The following is an 18,263-nucleotide window of genomic DNA, read 5'->3' as shown; positions in this document are numbered from 1 at the left end:
TTGAACCTATATTAATGCTTTTCACTAGATGTATCGTTTCATATAAAGTGAATCAAGTATATACTGTGCCTGTCTATTTGAGCTAAAAGGCCCTCTTTTGAGGCCTGTGAGGCTATGATCCCAACCATCAATTTTAGTGGTCCTTATTAGTCAATCATATATCCAAATTCCCATATCTATCGCACATAGACAATAACATACAAGTGGTCAACATTGACCAAACGTCACCCCTAAGCCACGTTTCATGCTAACTTTTGTTTCAATCAATGTTTTACTAAATCCTCTCATAACATTTCCTTAACCGAATCTCCGTCTTAAACCACCATTTTCAACAGTAGGTGCATTTATGTTCACATTCATGCATCTCATATTCCTAACCTTGTTTAAAAATGGCATTAATTCGTAGAAGGAAACAGCCTGAAGATGATGCACAAAATCTGTCCGGGTCAGAAGAGGTTGAAGATAAAATTACAAAGCCACAAAAAAGAGGGAGAAAGAAACGAAGAAAGAATTATACATGTTTAGATAATTGTTGTTGGTTAGTAGGATGTATATGCACAACATGGTGGTTATTGTTGTTTTTCTATAACACAATGCCAGCTTCTTTTCCACAATACGTAACGGAAAAGATAACCGGGCCATTGCCTGATCCTCCTGGGGTTAAATGTGTTAAAGAAGGGTTGAAACCGAAGCATCCGGTGGTATTTGTTCCCGGGATTGTGACTGGTGGTCTTGAGCTTTGGGAGGGTCATGAATGTGCTGAAGATTTGTTCCGAAAGAGGCTCTGGGGTGGTACTTTTGGTGACGTGTACAAGAGGTATGGAATTGAATCACCTTTATTAATTGTGTGCTTTCTTAAACAAAAGGAAATTATGTTACATTTGCATTTTCTTGCATTTTATACCAAATATCATGAGCTGCGCAGCTCTTAGAGGATATGGTCATTTTTGAAAACGTTGTTTCCAAAACATAATAGTATTTACAGGAAAAAAGTGATACGAGTAGTTTTTAAGAATATATATATTTTTTAATTTTCTTTGAGTGGAATAAAAATGCTTTGGACTAATTTGATTAATGAAGATTAAAACAACTTTTGTATGTGTGATTATGTGTATAATGCAGGCCGTCGTGTTGGCTACGACATATGTCCCTAGACAATGAAACCGGTGTGGATCCTCCCGGGATAAGGGTAAGGCCAGTCAGCGGGCTTGTAGCTGCTGACTATTTTGCCCCCGGCTATTTTGTTTGGGCTGTTTTAATCGCCAACTTGGCTCGTGTTGGTTATGAAGAAAAGAATATGTACATGGCTGCATATGACTGGCGACTCTCGTTTCAAAATACTGAGGTAAACAAACTCTTAATTAAAATGAAGATTAAAAGAAACATGGGTCGAACATGTTGAGAGTCATGACAAGTGTACTTTTTATGTTTAAAACCTTCTAAAGGTTTTATATTCATAAAAATACATAGATGATTATAGTTTTATGGTATGCATTGCCAATTTATAGAGAAGAGAACAAAATTCATAAAAACAATATTATGCGAGTCAGGTGAGACCAATTCATGCTTAAGCAACCTGTTTGACGCGAACCCATTTTAACACCGATTTTGCTATCTCAAATGTTTTTTCTTGCTTCTCAGAACAAATTTTAATTTTTTTAGGTAAGAGACCGGACATTGAGTCGGATAAAGCACAACATAGAAATGATGGTTGAAATAAACGATGGTCAAAAGGCGGTTATCATTCCACACTCAATGGGCGTTCTCTATTTTATGCATTTCATGAAATGGGTGGAAGCGCCAGCTCCCATGGGTGGTGGAGGTGGATCAGATTGGTGTGCTAAACACATAAAGGCAGTGATGAACATCGGTGGACCACTTTTAGGGGCACCAAAGGCTTTAGCCGGCCTTTTCTCTGCAGAAGCCAAAGATGTCGCGTTTGCCAGGTTTGTGTTCCAGACTTGGTGTATATTAGAAACGGTCAATGATCCACACATCACTTGATTCACTTCTTTCTTTCTGTACACTATTGTATTGTACAATAATGTGAACTAAGTTTAGTGGTATACGGACAACTTTCCATCAGATGTGTGTGTGTGTGTGTATAATTAACTACTAATAACTAACATTTGTAGTTATAAAAATAATTAGTCTATTCAGTTCAGGTTGTCCCATAATTGTTTTGAAAAAAACTTGTTTTACTTTTAAATAATTGGTATTTCAACAGGTGTATATTTACATGACCCTAAAATTGTAGGGGCATAGCACCTGGTGTGTTAGACTCTGATGTATTTCACATTCAAACACTTCAACACATCATGAGAATGAGCCGCACTTGGGACTCAACCATGTCCATGATACCAAAAGGGGGTGATACCATCTGGGGTGGACTCGACTGGTCACCCGAGGAAGGATATCTTCCTAGTAACAAAACGCAACAAAAGCTCAATATTTCATTTTGCAGCCAAATTGACTCACATGGTAAAACATGTAGAGATAGAAATCCAAATTATGGAAGACTTATATCATTTGGAAGAGATGTGGCAGAGCTACATTCATCAGAATTCGAACGAATAGACTTTAGAGTAAGTTTAAACTTCCATGAAGGGTTATAAACATTAGCCATGTTTATCAACTAGTTGTGGTTTTTCTATGATAGGACGCTCTTAAGGGTCATAATCTTGCCAATAGTACATGTCGTGATGTGTGGACAGAGTACCACGAAATGGGTTTTGGTGGTATCAAGGCAATAGCTGAGTATAAGACATATACGGCGGGAGACCTTGTGGATTTGCTTGAGTTTGTTGCCCCTAAGATGATGGAACGAGGCAATGCTCACTTTTCACATGGCTTAGCTGATAATCTTGACGACCCAAAATACGCACATTACAAATATTGGTCCAACGCTTTAGAGACAAAGTAAGAACTTTTTTTTGGTTCTTGAAACTGATTATCTGATTGTTGCGACTAATTATTTGATCATCCAATTTAGGTTGCCAGACGCGCCGGAAATGGAGATATATTCCATGTATGGCGTAGGCATCCCAACAGAACGAGCATACGTCTATAAGCTCACTCCACAAGCCGAATGCTATATTCCTTTCCAAATTGACAACATAGCCGGGGACACAGACCCTCATGTTTGTCTAAAAGACGGAGTGTACACAGTAGATGGTGATGAAACTGTACCTGCATTGAGTGCAGGGTTCATGTGCGCGAAAGGATGGCGTGGTAAAACAAGATTTAATCCCTCGGGGATTAAAACGTACCTTAGGGAGTACGATCACAACCCGCCCTTGAATTTTCTCGAGGGTCGGGGGACCCAAAGCGGGGCCCATGTCGATATATTGGGTAACTTTCAATTAATTGAAGATGTAATTAGAGTTGCAGCTGGTGCTTATGGTGATGATTTGGGTGGTGATAGAGTTTATACAGATATTTTCAAATGGTCTGAAAAAATTAACATTAAATTGTGAACTAAGTATGATAATCAACTTTCAAAAAAACAAGTATGATAATCCATTATATTATCCCAACGTTTATCACCTATCTTTTGTTTCAGGTACATGAACAATCATAGTTAAAGTCGTGAATTCTTGATTTAGTGATTGAGTGTATGTTGACCCCTTATTGTCCATACCCTGATCTAGTCATTCTCACTTGTCAACAAATGTTGTTTCTAAATATGAAAATGTCGAATGCTCTCCTCTTACAAAGTAAAAATTAATCTAACAATCAAAATAGCTTAAACACAGCTTGGACACGGCCGTATAAATATCACTTGATCAAGTTTAAGTTCAACCATCGTGTCCTGATAGTTAAATCACTTAATTAATTTGTCTTATGTTAGTAATTTGTCGGTGGCCCGCTAAATGATTAAATTTTATCAGAGGTTTTATAGGCAGAATAATATTTAAGTATAAAAAGTTAAAAAATGTTATATTGACAAACAACTTACAAACAAAAGTTTACAAATAAATATTCAACCAATTAAATCAAGTGATGTTTTCTCTTTATTATTTTTCTCTCTTCAGTGATTGGTCCGCGTTACACGGCATATGTATAAATTTAAGTTCCTTATAAATTTATAATTCTAAGTTCACGGGACTAACTTTTGTTACACAGGCCAAACATGTATGTCTTTTAACGAAAAAATTAGGTTTAGAAACATTATTTATCTATATACAGAGGCGGTACCAGGAAAAAATTCCAAAAGGACAAACTTAGAAAACTTATAAAAAATAAATCTAAAAGGGGGCAAAATATTAAAAACCTATAGAAATTTTTTAACAATTTATAAAAAATTTAAAAATACATGATAAATTTTAAATTTGGAGGGGCATTGGACCCCCTTGCCCCTTTTAATACCGCCCCTGTCTATATATCCAACTCTAATAAGAGGAACCACCAATAATTTCTGAAAACCCCTCTATTTTATACCCAAAATGTATTTTGCTCACGTCTAAAATTGAACTACGACATTAAACTCTCAACTCCCTCGAATGCCAACATTATCAGATATGTATGTGTTTCTGGTACGAGGATGTTATGATGACTATACACAAATATCAACATCATCATATGACCAAAAGAAATATTATACAGATAACTTACATTAGCGGTTTCAAAGAGGCACCAAATTTAGAATAAAATATATAAATAATTTAAAGGACACATGTTTGGATTATTATTGTGTACTTTGCTTCAATCCAGATTGATTAAAGTTAGTTAATTACATTATCATGTGTTTAGATAAAGATAAAGAGATATAATTATTCGTTGTCGGCAATAAGCATGAATTAACAATTGAATTGTTCTTTCTTATCCTATATATAATAATTAAAATTAACATTTGGTGTTCTTTATCTATACTCTATACCACTATATGTAAATTATAGCCACCAATGTTAAAAGTTAAAGAAAAATTGAATATGCAAATTAAACGAACTACTCTTAACACATAAAAAGCCACAATATTATGAAACTAGTTAATCAACTCAGGTTCAACCCGGGATTTTAAACAAAATTTTACTAATACTTTCTATATTATTATTATTAAATTGATGCATTTGCATAGCATGATGTATTTATTTTTCAAATAAACACTAATACAATGATAGTAGAAAAATTAAAGATTCATGAATTCAATGTAGATGCATTATTGGATGCATAAACATAATGTGTGAGTTATTGGTTTTGACGAATCAGCGTATGAATTGTTAAAATCCTATATAAAGAAAATAATTATAAATTTGTTTAATTTTATAGATTTATAATGTATCAAAATAAAGTTTTAAATGTTATAATCTTGTTCTTGTTATAAAACAATGATACATAAATTAATTAAAAAAAGTAATTTTGAAAAAATAGTAAATAAACAATTTGCTTTTATAATTCTATAAAACAAAATTTAGTGGCGTTAAAAGCCAATAAACAAAAATATATTAATACCTAAATTAAGAAATTAAAAATTAAAAATTAATTATGATGTCATCTTTTGTATAACATGGTGTAGGAAAGGATCTCATGTTGGCACATAGGAATTTTTTTAAAAAAACCTTCTAGAAACAATTTTGTTTTATTAAGTATAGAGATACAGAAGATAGAGATATCTCCAATACTCCCTATGAATCAGAAACCTTTACATCAATTAATCTAAACTATTTAACGTTGCTACTACCATCACCATCCGTTGTTGTTATCAGACCGTCACCATTACCTCAATATTACGCGAATACCATGCTAGTTGAACTTGAAGTCCATTGATAATATATGTTTATAGCGTATCTTTTGAAGATTGTTGGCATCTTCCAAAATCTAAACAAGTTAACATAATGAACTAAGTAGGCAACTTTAACATGAAATGTGTTAATATGATACGGAGTTAAAAACTTTCATATTTAACTATAAAGGTTTTGTGTTGTATTCGTGTTTGAAAAACCCGTCATGAATCAGTGTTTTAACAAGTTTTTTAATAGGTTACACGATACGATAATCTGTTAGAATACGAATTAACATGTTTAAGACCCTCTTTCTCTCTTGTTTCAATTTGGCCTCTTTTACTAAAATCTCAGGTTTTGTCATTGTTGCATTGGTCAGTATTAAGCTTGTTTTTGTACCATGTTTAGAATTAATTTTTGTGAAAACAATACAATAAAACATGATAAAGTTGATATGTTATTTTTAGAACTCATACATTAATTTAGAAATTATACCAAAATAAAATGAAAATGTGAATTACTCGTATTTTAGAACAAATAAGTAAGGAGAGAATATGTCTGATGCATTGGGTCATTGTTTCTTTGTTTTTATTATTATTTATTATTATTATTATTATTATTATTATTATTATTATTATTATTATTAACGACTTTACTGAATTGAATAAACAAGTTAACACTGAAATGAAATCGAGAATGCTGTTTAACGGTATTGTTCCAGTTGTTTGTTGGTGTTTATGGAAAATTAGGAATGACAAAGGTTTGAAGAGGCGAAGGTTGATGTTGAAAAGGCTTTTCATTAGACTAGATCAATTGGATTGTTGTAGTATATTAATAGAGCATAAGTTTTTTTTTTATTAGTTGAGAAGATTGGATTTGGTTGAATCTCTTGTAAGTTGTAACTTTTGATTTTAATGCCACTATCGTTTTGCTTGAATAAAAATTTACATTTAAAGTATTTAAAAAAAATACATTAGGGGGGTGGGAGTGGTTTCCCCAACCCCAAAGTTTCCTAAATATCCACATCACCATCTTCCAATAAAAACTCTTCATCTTAAACTTTCCCAATTCACCCCAAATCATCCCAAAATGGTGACGCTACTCACCCCAACCCCAATTTCCACATCATCTTTTTTATTTCCATTTATTTTTACTTAACAAAATCACAAATTATTTTAAAATTAAAAAACATACCCTTTTATTATATTAAAACAAAGAAACATTACATAATACTTAAAAAAAAATAAACATTACATAATACTTAAAAACAATAAACATTAAATAAATACTAATCAACTAAAAAAAAAGAAACATTACATAATACTAAAAAAAAAAACTAATCATCGAGATACGCCAAATCTTGAACCCATACGTGCTCCGTAAGATCATATCGAAGGCGATGGTGAACTTCTTCGTCAATCAACTCCGCATACACACTTTCATCGAACACCGGTTGCACTGGCGGGTCCATTATATGGACCGGTGAGATTGCCCTCCCGTCCCTCTTAATGATCATGTTGTGTAAGATAATACATGTATGAACATACTTTCCAATTTTGTCTTTCGTTAGAGGTCGAAGAGGTCGTTGAAGAATTTTCCATTTACCTTTGAGGACACCAAAAGCTCGCTCGACATCTTTTCTGGCCGCCTCTTGCAATTTCTTGAATCTTTTTTCCTTAGGGTCGGTTGGATACGGGTATGCTTTAACAAGTGTTGACCACTTGTTGTAGATCCCATCACTAAGATAGTAGCCACGTTTATAATCTCGCCCATTCACGTGGAATGAAGAATCCGGAGCCGTTCCGTTACGCGCTGTGACATACAAATCGGATTGGTTCAACACGTTGATGTCGTTGTTCGACCCCGGGACACCGAAAAAAGCATGCCAAATCCACAAATCATGTGACGCGGTGATTTCAAGCATAATAGTTGGACCGTTGTGGTCACCCCTCGTGTATTGCCCTCTCAAACGTCTAGGACATGCTGACCACTCGACATGTGTGCAATCGATGCTACCAAGCATCCCAGGCATATGATGACGAAGCTCGTGGGCCTCGAAGATGCGTGCAACGTCGTGTGACGCCGGCCTGCGTAAGTACTCTCGGCTATACAACCGAATGATGGCGTCACAAAAATAATCAAGGGTCTCTCGTGCGGTTCTGGCTGCCATGCACAAATACTCGTCATACTCGTCTGGTGCGTTACCCGTCGCGAGTTGCCTAACGACGGATGTGCATTTTTGTATCGCCGTAAAACTTTTTCTTCCTCTTGCATCGTAACGTTCTTGGAAATACGGGAAGTTTGCTTCAATGTCGCGCACGATATCTAAAAACATGGTCTTGTCCATTCGAAACTTCTTTCGAAAGTAATCGTCTTCGTATTTTGGTTGTTGAACGAACCAATCGTTCAAAAGAGTATCAAGACCAATTTCCCGATGCCGGTCCATATACCGTCGAGTTTGAGGAGCACTAGAAGTTGTCGTATCTTCAAGAAAGTGTAACGCGTTAACAAAGAATTCCATAGAGCTATCGTTTGACTCGTCGGGAGAGTCGCTCGAATTATCCAAAATACCGGAAGCCATATTTTTTTGGTGTTGGGTGTAAGAAATTAGTGATGAAAAGGTTGGGGTGTTTGAATTTTATAAAAATGTAGTGAAAATGAGAGTAGTTGTGTGTTGTTTAAAGAAGAAAAGAGTGTATATATATATATAGAGAAAGAGGTAAAAGAAAAAAAAAAAAAAAAAAAGCAACGGCTAGAAACACACTCCCCCTCGCCACGTGTCCAGCCACCACTGGCTCTTTTCCTGCTCGCGGGCCCCACTCCAATTTCTCTCTCCTCGGTGAAGTCTCCCCGTTTTCTTCCTCCTCTTCCCCACCCCGACCCACCGGCGGCGGTGTTCCCACGCGGGGCCGGGGTTCACCGCCTCTCACACTGCATCAACTCCACCCCCCTTATGTTGCTTTAGATGAATATAAGATACAAAGTTTCATTTGACCGTTCTGAAAAGCCAAGAAATATTATTACTAGATAGAGTACAAGCATTCAAAACGCAAGGCTTATTAGAAGTTGATAAAACTCATAAAAGGACATGGCTTGGAGGCCCGGAGGGGTTCTATATTTGTACATATTCCTTCTGAAGTAATTATTTCTAATGAAACTAAAGACGTGTTTAATTCTGAAAAATGTTTTTTAGTTTTTCATTTTTAATTTTTTAAAACATGAAAAGAGTTTTTTATTTTTTGAAAATAAATGAAAATTTTGAAAATGCATTCAAGACTAGAAAATGAAAACAATTTGGGGTTTTCAAAATTTAGAAATTGAAAAATGAAAAGTGAAAAACAATATAAAAAAAAGTATTTTTTAATTTTCCATATGAATGTGATTAATACTGTTTTCTGTTTCATGGAAAACATTTTTGAAAAACTTTGACTTGATCACGTTTTCTATTTTCTATGTTTTCTTGAAAAAACAAAAATGAGAAACAAGGGGTATTTTTCCGTAACTAAACATACCCCAAGCTTTTCACATTTTCTTTACTTATTTTATTTTAAGCTAAAAAAAACTCTTACAAATTGCAATAGTTACCATTGCAATACTTACATCAACGTTTACATGTAAAATTTATTGTGATATTAATTTATTTTTTGAATAGTAAACTCTCATACTTCAAAGTTATATGAATTTTGAGTTGTATACCGTCTGACTTACTTACAAATCCTCTTAGCAAAAAGTAAATCTTCTTTCAGGTTTTTCCAACATTTTGATGAATAAACCTTTCATGTTGGTGTAGTTTAAAAACGATAAATGAAGAGTTATTTAACGATCGACCAATGTATATTTCCCCTTCTGTTGCACGCATATTCTTAGCGAGATGGACCATAGTATCAATGTCAATACAAGATTTGATGCAAGAGAGGGAAAAATAAATGACGGACAAGCTTAGGTGATTAGTTTTTTTTTTTTAACTAATAAAACAAAGGCGTTACATTCATTAGTTAAACTTTTTTTCATTTCTAGTTTTAATAGCCCCTCATGATTCTTTTAAACACTGACAAATAGAGATTTCATATTTCTATAGGTGATAAGTTTTACTCCATTAAAAAATAGAAATCTTCTCTAAAGAATGTATATTATTATAGGATGACTATATTATAAGCGGTGTTGATTATGATTTCTCACAATACGTATCATAATTTTTCATATTTATTCAATTTCGTAAAATTATACGAGTAACATAATTACACAACTTCAAAAAGATTTTAAAAAATTGAAAAAAAAAAGAGTAAAATCTTTGATGTGCAGGGGAAAGTAAATTCCACGCTCTAAACTAAACGCGTGGCGAAATATCAGGTAGCCTATAGGGGCGGCTAATACAGAGCGGACAGGGAAAAAAACATTTAAAAATACTACTACACTACTTCGCATGATTCATAGACAAAAAGCTAACCTATACATACACTGATTATTAAATACACATATACACATTCTATCTTTATTCTTTTATTCTTTCCTCTTCACTTCTTCACTTCACGACAAAAACCCACTAATAAGCTATTCAATAATATATACATCAAGATACTACTAGGTTTATACTTGCATGAGTTTGACAACGAGTGTATTTTTTTTTTATTAAATGATTAATCCTTCTAATATAATAGCTTAAAATTCTTTTTAATTTTTGGATGAGTACATGTCAAAAAATCAGGTAAGATTAGGAAAGAGAATCAGTGGTATCCACATATCACAATCTAAAGTTATTAAGATGATTTTTAGGTAATTTTTTTGTGAGAATAAATCATTTTCCTTTTTTAAGCTAAATTATGAATGCTTAGGCACCCGATTTTGTATAATGTCCCGTTATAATTAATCGATAAGAATATATATATATATATATATATATATATATATATATATTATTAATCAAAGTTAGTTGATTTTTACTATTAAGTTAAAGTTATTTACATTTTGTAATTCTTATTATAGTCCAGTGGTTGAACACCAGTTTTACATGTTAGAGGTCTCGAGTTTAAGACATAGGAAAGACATTTGAAGAAATTTCACAATAAAGTCCTTAAGTAAAACATGTTTGAGTCCTGCAGAATATGCATAATTTTATCCCAATTAAATGTCGTGCATTCAGGCGGTTTAGTTGAGAGTTTCTCGTCCTACTAGGTATTGAGGGTGAGTAACGCGGACCCAGTTAAGACAACATAAGTTAGGTTCTTGTTGCGAGCAAATGATCCACACCTTTCAAAAAATATATATATTAATTTTCAAATCAAGCCACATGTACTGGTTAAGATAGTTATATTTTCAAAATTTAAAATTTTAATCTAGATATAAATCATCATAATATAAGTTTTACTTCGGATGGAAAATTATAATTAGTATAATCGGAAAATTGAGATGAATTGTATTGCAAGTTTGCAACGACATATCAACTATAACTAAGAAATATCTCACTGCATAGAACTTTATGCTTATTATGCGGCATCTAAGTGGAAACAACATATCAACTCTTCCTACATTGCCCTTTTACAACTCACTATGGAGTTTCATAGTATATTGGTGTAACATTACACCACAAAAACCTGAAAGAGCTCATGAATGCCACTCATCAGAAACAAACCATTTTTTTTGTGCGGTGGTTGCTTTTTATTGGACATTGTTAAAAGTTAGGAACGAGTGCAATTTTCCTAAGAGGACTTCTTTCTTTCGTTTTGCTACCAAAGAATTAAAAGACATTAGCTTTATGTGGCTACGAACATGATCAACTTCATAAGGCATTACTTTAGCTGTTGGGGGCTTGGGGCTAATGAAACTCCTTTAATTTTTAATTCGGGTTTTTTTCATGTAATGTATTGTGTTCAAATTTCTTTGAACTTTGTATGTGTTTTACTAACTTCTTGTTAGTTTATTTATTAGTAGTATTTGAAAGTTCAAAAGTAAAAATAGAAAAACATACATATATTTTATTATTCGTTAAACAAACTCATTTTTCCGTATTTTACAATTAATACTACAACTATCCATCCTCCAAATACTTAATTACTTTTGTTCAAATTTATAATATCAACTATTCATTTCAAACAATTATTAGTACTTTCAATCCTATATAATTCATTCAATCAAGCATTATACTTCTAATTTATGAATATATTTAAGTGAATCAATAACTTATAACAACTATTAGCATTTGTTATCAAATATCTTTGTATTCGGCATCGGTGTATATCATGGGAAATGATATATCCTCCTGATCTTTTAATTATACCAAATCTAATGATCATATTATTAAGAGGATTTTTAAAGAATAGTTCTGGAGGATTTTTTTTTTTTCATTTTACTAGTTTGGTTTTTTTTGTATAAATATATATACATATATACATATGAAAAATGATTAATCCCATTAAATTATCCTTTTAATAATTTTTCTAATGTCTTTACTCAATGACAAGTGTGATCCATAAATTCTCTCTCATAATTTCATTTTTGATTTCAACATGTGTCATCATCATATTATTAGAAATTTTTTTAAGAAGACCCGTTAGTAGCGGAGAGCGAGAGCGGATTGGGGCTTTGAAGAAAAAACAAAGACGAAGCTCAACAAAGTGTTCATTTATTTTTCGCCAAGTTTCATTTTCTTTCTTTTTTGATTGGATGATGGAAAAACCAACAAGCTACGACTTGAAAGCTTACCTTCTTCTCTTCTGGAGAAAGGGCTTTCTTTATAGATGAAGACGTTGAGTAAGAGGGGGCGGAGCTTGAAGAGCGAAGCGAGCTACGCCAGCCTATTACGTTTTTTTAGCAGCAAGTTACGAGTTAGAAACATTAAACATTTCTCAAAATATATACTCTATGTACATTCGACTTTCACTTTCATTTTCCATTTATCTAATTAGTTTCCCACATACTCATGAAAAACGCACTTAAATTTTATTTTGATTTTTTTTACTTCTATCTCAAAGAAAAAAGTTTTGAAAATACTAAAACAATACATACATAAATATATATACATATCCAAACAAACAAAATTGGAGCAGGTTGTTGCTTCTTTGTACTACTGACGGTTTTTGCTGCCTGCCGGAGCCCTGCAACCACTACAATGTAAAACAGTACTATCTTTTGTCCTATTATATATATAACACACACAGCACAAACATATATACATATACATACATATATATATATCAATATCTATATTTCTTGAAATAGACTTACAGAGATAAAAACCCACCAAAGTTTCAGGAAAGGAAGCATGCCTGGATTCTTCCCAACAAAGGGTATCATTTCTTTTTCCTCATAAAAATCCTTTCCTTTTTTTTAATATGTTTTTCAAAACAAAACTCTTTTTTGTTGACTTTTTTATGTTAAAGTTTCTTGATTATTGATGATATTTGCATGTTTATCTTTGTTTGGAAACTGCCATGGAATGACCTGAATATAGAAAATTGCATGTTCATCTTTGATTTTCAATCTGGGTTTTTGTTAAATATGGTTGGAAAAAGTTAGTTCTTTACATGTCTTGTTTTGAAGTTTTTCTTTTATCTTTTAATTAAGGAATCTGTTTTGAAACTTTTTTTTTTTTTTATCATCTTTGATCTTGACTTTAAAGACACTCTTTTGTGCGTTGTTTAACTCTTATGCATTCATCCCTGAAAATTAATTTTTTGTGGGTCTAGTGGTACCCACTAGATAATGATATCATAGTTGCTAATTTGTTTTCAAGATTTGGTCTATAATATGTTCTAAATAGCTTCATTTTTGTGAGATTTATCAATACCATTTTTAGTCCAAGATTCTTTAGTTATGGCATCAACACTAGTGAGTTTTTTTGTATTTCCTTTTTCTTTTAATGAAATTTATGTTTATATTAGAACCTACTTCGGAGGGAGTCTAGCGATGTCCTTACAAGAGGTCGAATCTCACTAGGTAACATATTTGGGGTGGTCAAAAAAGGGTTCGGAATGGCCATGGAGATACCCGGGTTAGACCATGTACATTTGAGCCAAAGACTTACTTGAACAAGGAAAACCTCATCCGCTTATTTGCTTTTAGCAAAACATTGATTTTTTCTTTCTAGATTATGAGGTTGTTTGTTTCTTTAATGGTTAACATTCTTAGTGTAATGTCGTAACAAGATGAGCATCTTATTCTTGACATTATCTTTGTTTGTTTATTTAAGTTAATAAGATTCCACTACTCTTTTTAGCCTTTCTTTCTTGGATCCTTTCTGTATTCGTACTGTAAGTTATATAAATGATGATAAATTTGTGATAAACAGGTGATTATTTATCGAGCCACTCGTTGTAGAAGTTGTGTGTAGCCTTGAAAGCATGCACGAATTGCTTAAGAAGAATTGTGATCCGAGTGTTGTTGGGTATATGTCTCAGTGGACGGGTTCTGAATCGTTTTTAGACCAGTCAGTGTTGTCATATAACTTAAGTTTAAAGATGGGATCTTCAACGCCACTTCAACGGGACACTAAGCAGTTAAGTCTTCAATTTCCATTTCAAGATCAAGATTCATCATCAACTCAATCCACATGTCAATCTTACCCTGAAGTAGCTAGTGCTGGAGATAGCTACCAGTATGGGGAAAACAGGTTTTCGATGCAGTCAGGTATATTTAGCTATTATCGTTGTTAATGTGGTTGAGTGAACTAGTTGGATTATTATTACTACGAGTCATATGTGTGCTATATTAATCTGTGGGCAAGTTAATGTGCATATAATGTGTAATATTGTACAACAAAGGCTCTGTTTGTTTCAGGCCCACATCATGTATACACGAGACTTAATTACACGGAAGCCACATAGAGGTGCCAAATTGGGCGGTTGGGAAACGGCTAAATTTTGGTACATGCTGAAATGAGTTAGGTTGACCTGAAATACTTCTTTTTCAAGTAATTAACCTGTTAAAGTAAAATTAGAGAATTAACTAAATTGTGATAATATTACTCTGTAATATAGGTTTCTGCTTAAGCGATTTCAAGAGGTTGCGTAAAATGAAATCATACTTTTAGGTGGCTTTCGACATTTTTGACCTGTTTCTTTTTAAGCTACTTTTTATAATCTGCCATTTTGAGCTGTTAGAGATGAACTATTTATCTAAATGGATCGTAATTCACACCTCTATAGCTATGGTTCTTTTAATAATGAAAACTGTTTTATAGTCCATCCCTTGAAAGACATTTATCATTGCAGTGCATACCTTGCTATTAATATGTGCAATAAGATGACAAGGTCTGAAGTCTGAACAAATGGCAGTAAGAAAATCCATACTAAGTATGATATCAAATGCTACTCACTTGCTAAGAAAATTTCACATGAGATTTTATTACCTCTGAATCTGTCAAGATGTGAAGTGCTACAATGGCATAGTCACATGGAGTCATGGACTATTGACTGTTTTGATTATTAAAATGTCCAGATGACGTGCACTTTCACTCTAGATTCGTAAGTCCTTTATATTTCTTTGGTATCTTTCCGTTCCTCAGTTCACGGGACACATGAAGATAGTAGCGTCGGGTCACCTTTGCTAATGGGCACTCGGGATATAGCTATTACTTCTCAAGCTGTTCGTAGTAGGCAGCCATGTGTAAGTAGAAACCATCAATCCTTTTTATTAATTTTTCACAGGAGTGAAATTTACAAACTGATAATAGTTTTTCTTATCGGTGTTGGTTTGAAGCAACAATTTATAAAGAATCATATCTTATTCTTGTTTGCTCCTTTCTGACTATGTTACTCATCTTGCTAGAGTTGGCAAAATTTGGGTATGGGTGGTATGGTAAGACTGTAAGAGGTCATAATGAGTGATTTATGGACTGTATCTCCTTCTCCTGAAACATCTATTTTTACAGAGTTTGTAAACTTTATATAAAGAACTAGTGTGATAAACAATAAACATACAGTTAAAAATACAGCTTGGGGGACTTTTGATGCATTTTCTTAATTTCTTTATTAGCTAGCTTTTTCTTGGGTGATGATGAATCCCTGTTTCTATTGCAGGCTTGCATTCCACTTCTATATCCTGATCCATACTGTCACGGGTTGCTTTCACCTTATGGCTCACAAACTATGGTTAGGACATTGCTATCTCTATTTATGTTTTCTTTCTTGATTAAGCCGCCTCTTCTAGAACATTTGTTTGTTTCTAAATTAGCATATCAAGCTGTTCACCTATCTTCTAGAACGTTTGTTTGTTTCTCAATTAGCATATCAAGCTGTTCACCTATCTAGATTGGATCTTACATTATGTTCTTCCTTTTGGTCTTCGTGGTTTTGACTTCTCATATTGTTGGTCCAGTCTACGTGGTGTAAGCAAAATTCGTACATGGATCTTTTCATTGATTCGATAGAAGGATAAATTCGTCTGTGCAACAATCATGAAATGAAATGCTTATGTTCTAATGGTCTCTAAATTGTTGGATGTAAATTAACACTTGAAAATCTAGATTAGATACCATATTTTCACTAGATTTGATATCTGCCTTGATTCCGAATAGTTGGTAACAAGTCGTATGAATCATCATATATGCTGGATAATCTTGACCATTTTCTATAATTCACTTTGTCTAATTTAATTTTCGTTGTAAGATTCTTTTTTTTTCCTACTAAACAAACATTCAGAATTTTCTTTACTTTTGCTTTTCTATAAAAGTAGTGTTTACTTTCTTTATCCGAGAATGATTCTAATTCCTTGTCAAGTTTCATTTACAAAATTAATGTTTCTAGTTCTTTCAAGTTTGACCTGTGTTACAACAAATATTAAAATTAAAAAATAAATAAAAAAATTGACCTGAGTATTGTTATGTTCATCGTTTATTATTACCAGCTTTCTCATCTCCAAGGAATAAGCATGACATGTACTCGAGTGCCATTGCCTCTTGATTATGCACACGATGAACCAGTATATGTCAATGTGAAACAGTACAATGCAATTCTTCGTAGGAGACAGTATCGGGCCAAACTTGAGGCACAAAACAAGCTTTCAAAACCACGAAAGGTATGCATGCGTGGCCTGTGCTTGTTCACTTCTCTGCTTAGAAGTTTAAAGAGTTGGCTAGATGGGTGGGGTCAGAGGGTTGGGTGACGGGTCAAAACTGGTTTTTATAGTCTTGGTTGAGTTTGGTCATAAAATACTTTATTGTCTTGAAGTTATAGCTTTGTGTAGTTGTGATTGCGAAAATCCAATTATTTCAGTAAAAACCTAATTTCCTCAACAAAATGCTTTAGGTTGTTTAAAACATTAAAATACATTTTCAACGACTTTTAGTCCATTTGACTCATTTTTATTGGAGCCTTGGAGGCAAAAACTTGACCTGGTGGACATGACTAATTCTCTTCTTTGCAAGGTCATCTATGGTCCCATGTAACCTTTTTTCTTTGTAAAATTGGACAGCCGTATCTCCATGAATCCAGGCATGTTCATGCAGTCAAAAGGGCTAGAGGACCTGGTGGTCGTTTTCTGAACTTGAAAAAACTTCAGGAAACCCAACCTGATGGCTTGATCAATAAACAAGATGATCTATGTCATCAAAATAAGGATCTTGGTGGTGGCGGTGCTACATGCTCAGATATTTCAAGTGTCTCCAATGGCGATAACTTCTTTCACCAGCAAGAACACAGGTTCTCTATCTACAATTCGCATGTGGATGGGCCCACACAAGTAGGCAGGACTGAAAATGGTGGTATGCTAGGTGGGACCCACCAAATGTTTCTCTGATGAAGTGAAACGTCTCAGTGAACCAGCAAGCAAATATTTGTTGTGGTTCATAAGGGAAGTCATCCTTGGCTCTTTACTTTCTGTTAGCTTCTTAGGTTCTTCTCAGTAATGCCATCATGACAAGGGATCAAGTTCGTGATATTATTGTCTGTTGGTTTTGATTGGTATGATCTAACATTTGAAAGCCCAAAACCTTGTCATATTTTGTTCGTGATATTATTGCCCGTCGATTCGGATTGGTAAAAAACTTTCTTATTCTGTTGTTGGGTTCAAGTCTTTTAGGACAGACTTTACGTTATAGATTAGGGCTGGAGCCTTGTTATTGTAAGATGTTTGTTTGGTGATATCTAATGCCTTGAAGCTAGTTCTTCCTTGAAAGCTGTTAGTTTTCATTTATCTCCATTCATTTGAATGGCAGTTCGAAGAGATTTGTGTGTATAATGGAATTTAAACCGACCCCCTTTAGTTACTGTGCCACTTGAATAGCTCATGACTGGAAGCATGTCGATTTAGTTTCCATATTGAACCTTCAACAAATCGATATTTATCTGGGTGAACCACACAAACAAGAAAGCTAGCTTTATAATGATATATGTGAATAAGATCAAGACCACAGCCACATGTTATGGGCAAGAAGCTTCTGTCCTCGATCCTTGTAATGGCGAAAATTTCTGACAAAGTAATATAATTTGCATCATTGCCGACAAAGTAATATAATATAATGACGAGTGTCTTCACAGCAGATTTTTGAATGCCACGCGACTATTTTGACATCCCACTGGAAAATAAATGATGCCCTTTCCGTGTATGCCC

The 18,263-nt window shown here is 33.6% G+C and overlaps 3 protein-coding genes across 5 annotated transcripts; 2 read left to right on the top strand and 1 right to left on the bottom strand.

Annotated features, from left to right (window-relative positions):
• The first annotated feature begins 243 nt into the window (after positions 1 to 243).
• Positions 244 to 3,530, top strand: LOC122607890 (phospholipid:diacylglycerol acyltransferase 1-like). Its single transcript, XM_043780962.1, has 6 exons — positions 244 to 817; positions 1,123 to 1,345; positions 1,663 to 1,946; positions 2,258 to 2,585; positions 2,660 to 2,919; positions 2,993 to 3,530. Exons 1-6 carry the CDS (start codon positions 390 to 392, stop codon positions 3,474 to 3,476), a joined length of 2,007 nt encoding a protein of 668 aa, XP_043636897.1. The 5' UTR covers positions 244 to 389; the 3' UTR covers positions 3,477 to 3,530.
• A 3,526-nt stretch (positions 3,531 to 7,056) lies between these two features.
• On the bottom strand, positions 7,057 to 8,301 carry LOC122607142 (protein ALP1-like). The gene has a single exon (XM_043780065.1). It carries the CDS (start codon positions 8,299 to 8,301, stop codon positions 7,057 to 7,059), a length of 1,245 nt encoding a protein of 414 aa, XP_043636000.1.
• A 4,477-nt stretch (positions 8,302 to 12,778) lies between these two features.
• On the top strand, positions 12,779 to 17,828 carry LOC122607746 (nuclear transcription factor Y subunit A-3-like). 3 transcript variants are annotated; one of them, XM_043780777.1, is made up of 7 exons: positions 12,779 to 12,827; positions 12,936 to 13,003; positions 14,005 to 14,342; positions 15,220 to 15,320; positions 15,734 to 15,805; positions 16,560 to 16,730; positions 17,127 to 17,828. In XM_043780777.1, the coding sequence occupies exons 3-7, from the start codon at positions 14,057 to 14,059 to the stop codon at positions 17,448 to 17,450; spliced, it is 954 nt and encodes a 317-aa protein (XP_043636712.1). In that variant the 5' UTR covers positions 12,779 to 12,827; positions 12,936 to 13,003; positions 14,005 to 14,056; the 3' UTR covers positions 17,451 to 17,828. The 3 variants fall into 3 exon arrangements, with proteins under 3 accessions (XP_043636712.1, XP_043636711.1, XP_043636713.1); XM_043780776.1 differs by having other exon boundaries at positions 12,805 to 12,835; XM_043780778.1 differs by lacking the exons at positions 12,779 to 12,827; positions 12,936 to 13,003 and adding an exon at positions 13,514 to 13,544.
• Positions 17,829 to 18,263: the final 435 nt, after the last annotated feature.

The sequence above is a fragment of the Erigeron canadensis genome, chromosome 7 (genome assembly GCF_010389155.1).
Source record: "Erigeron canadensis isolate Cc75 chromosome 7, C_canadensis_v1, whole genome shotgun sequence".
Taxonomy (NCBI): domain Eukaryota; kingdom Viridiplantae; phylum Streptophyta; class Magnoliopsida; order Asterales; family Asteraceae; genus Erigeron; species Erigeron canadensis.
Note: the sequence above shows the minus strand (reverse complement) of the source record. Positions and strands in the feature narration are given on the sequence as shown.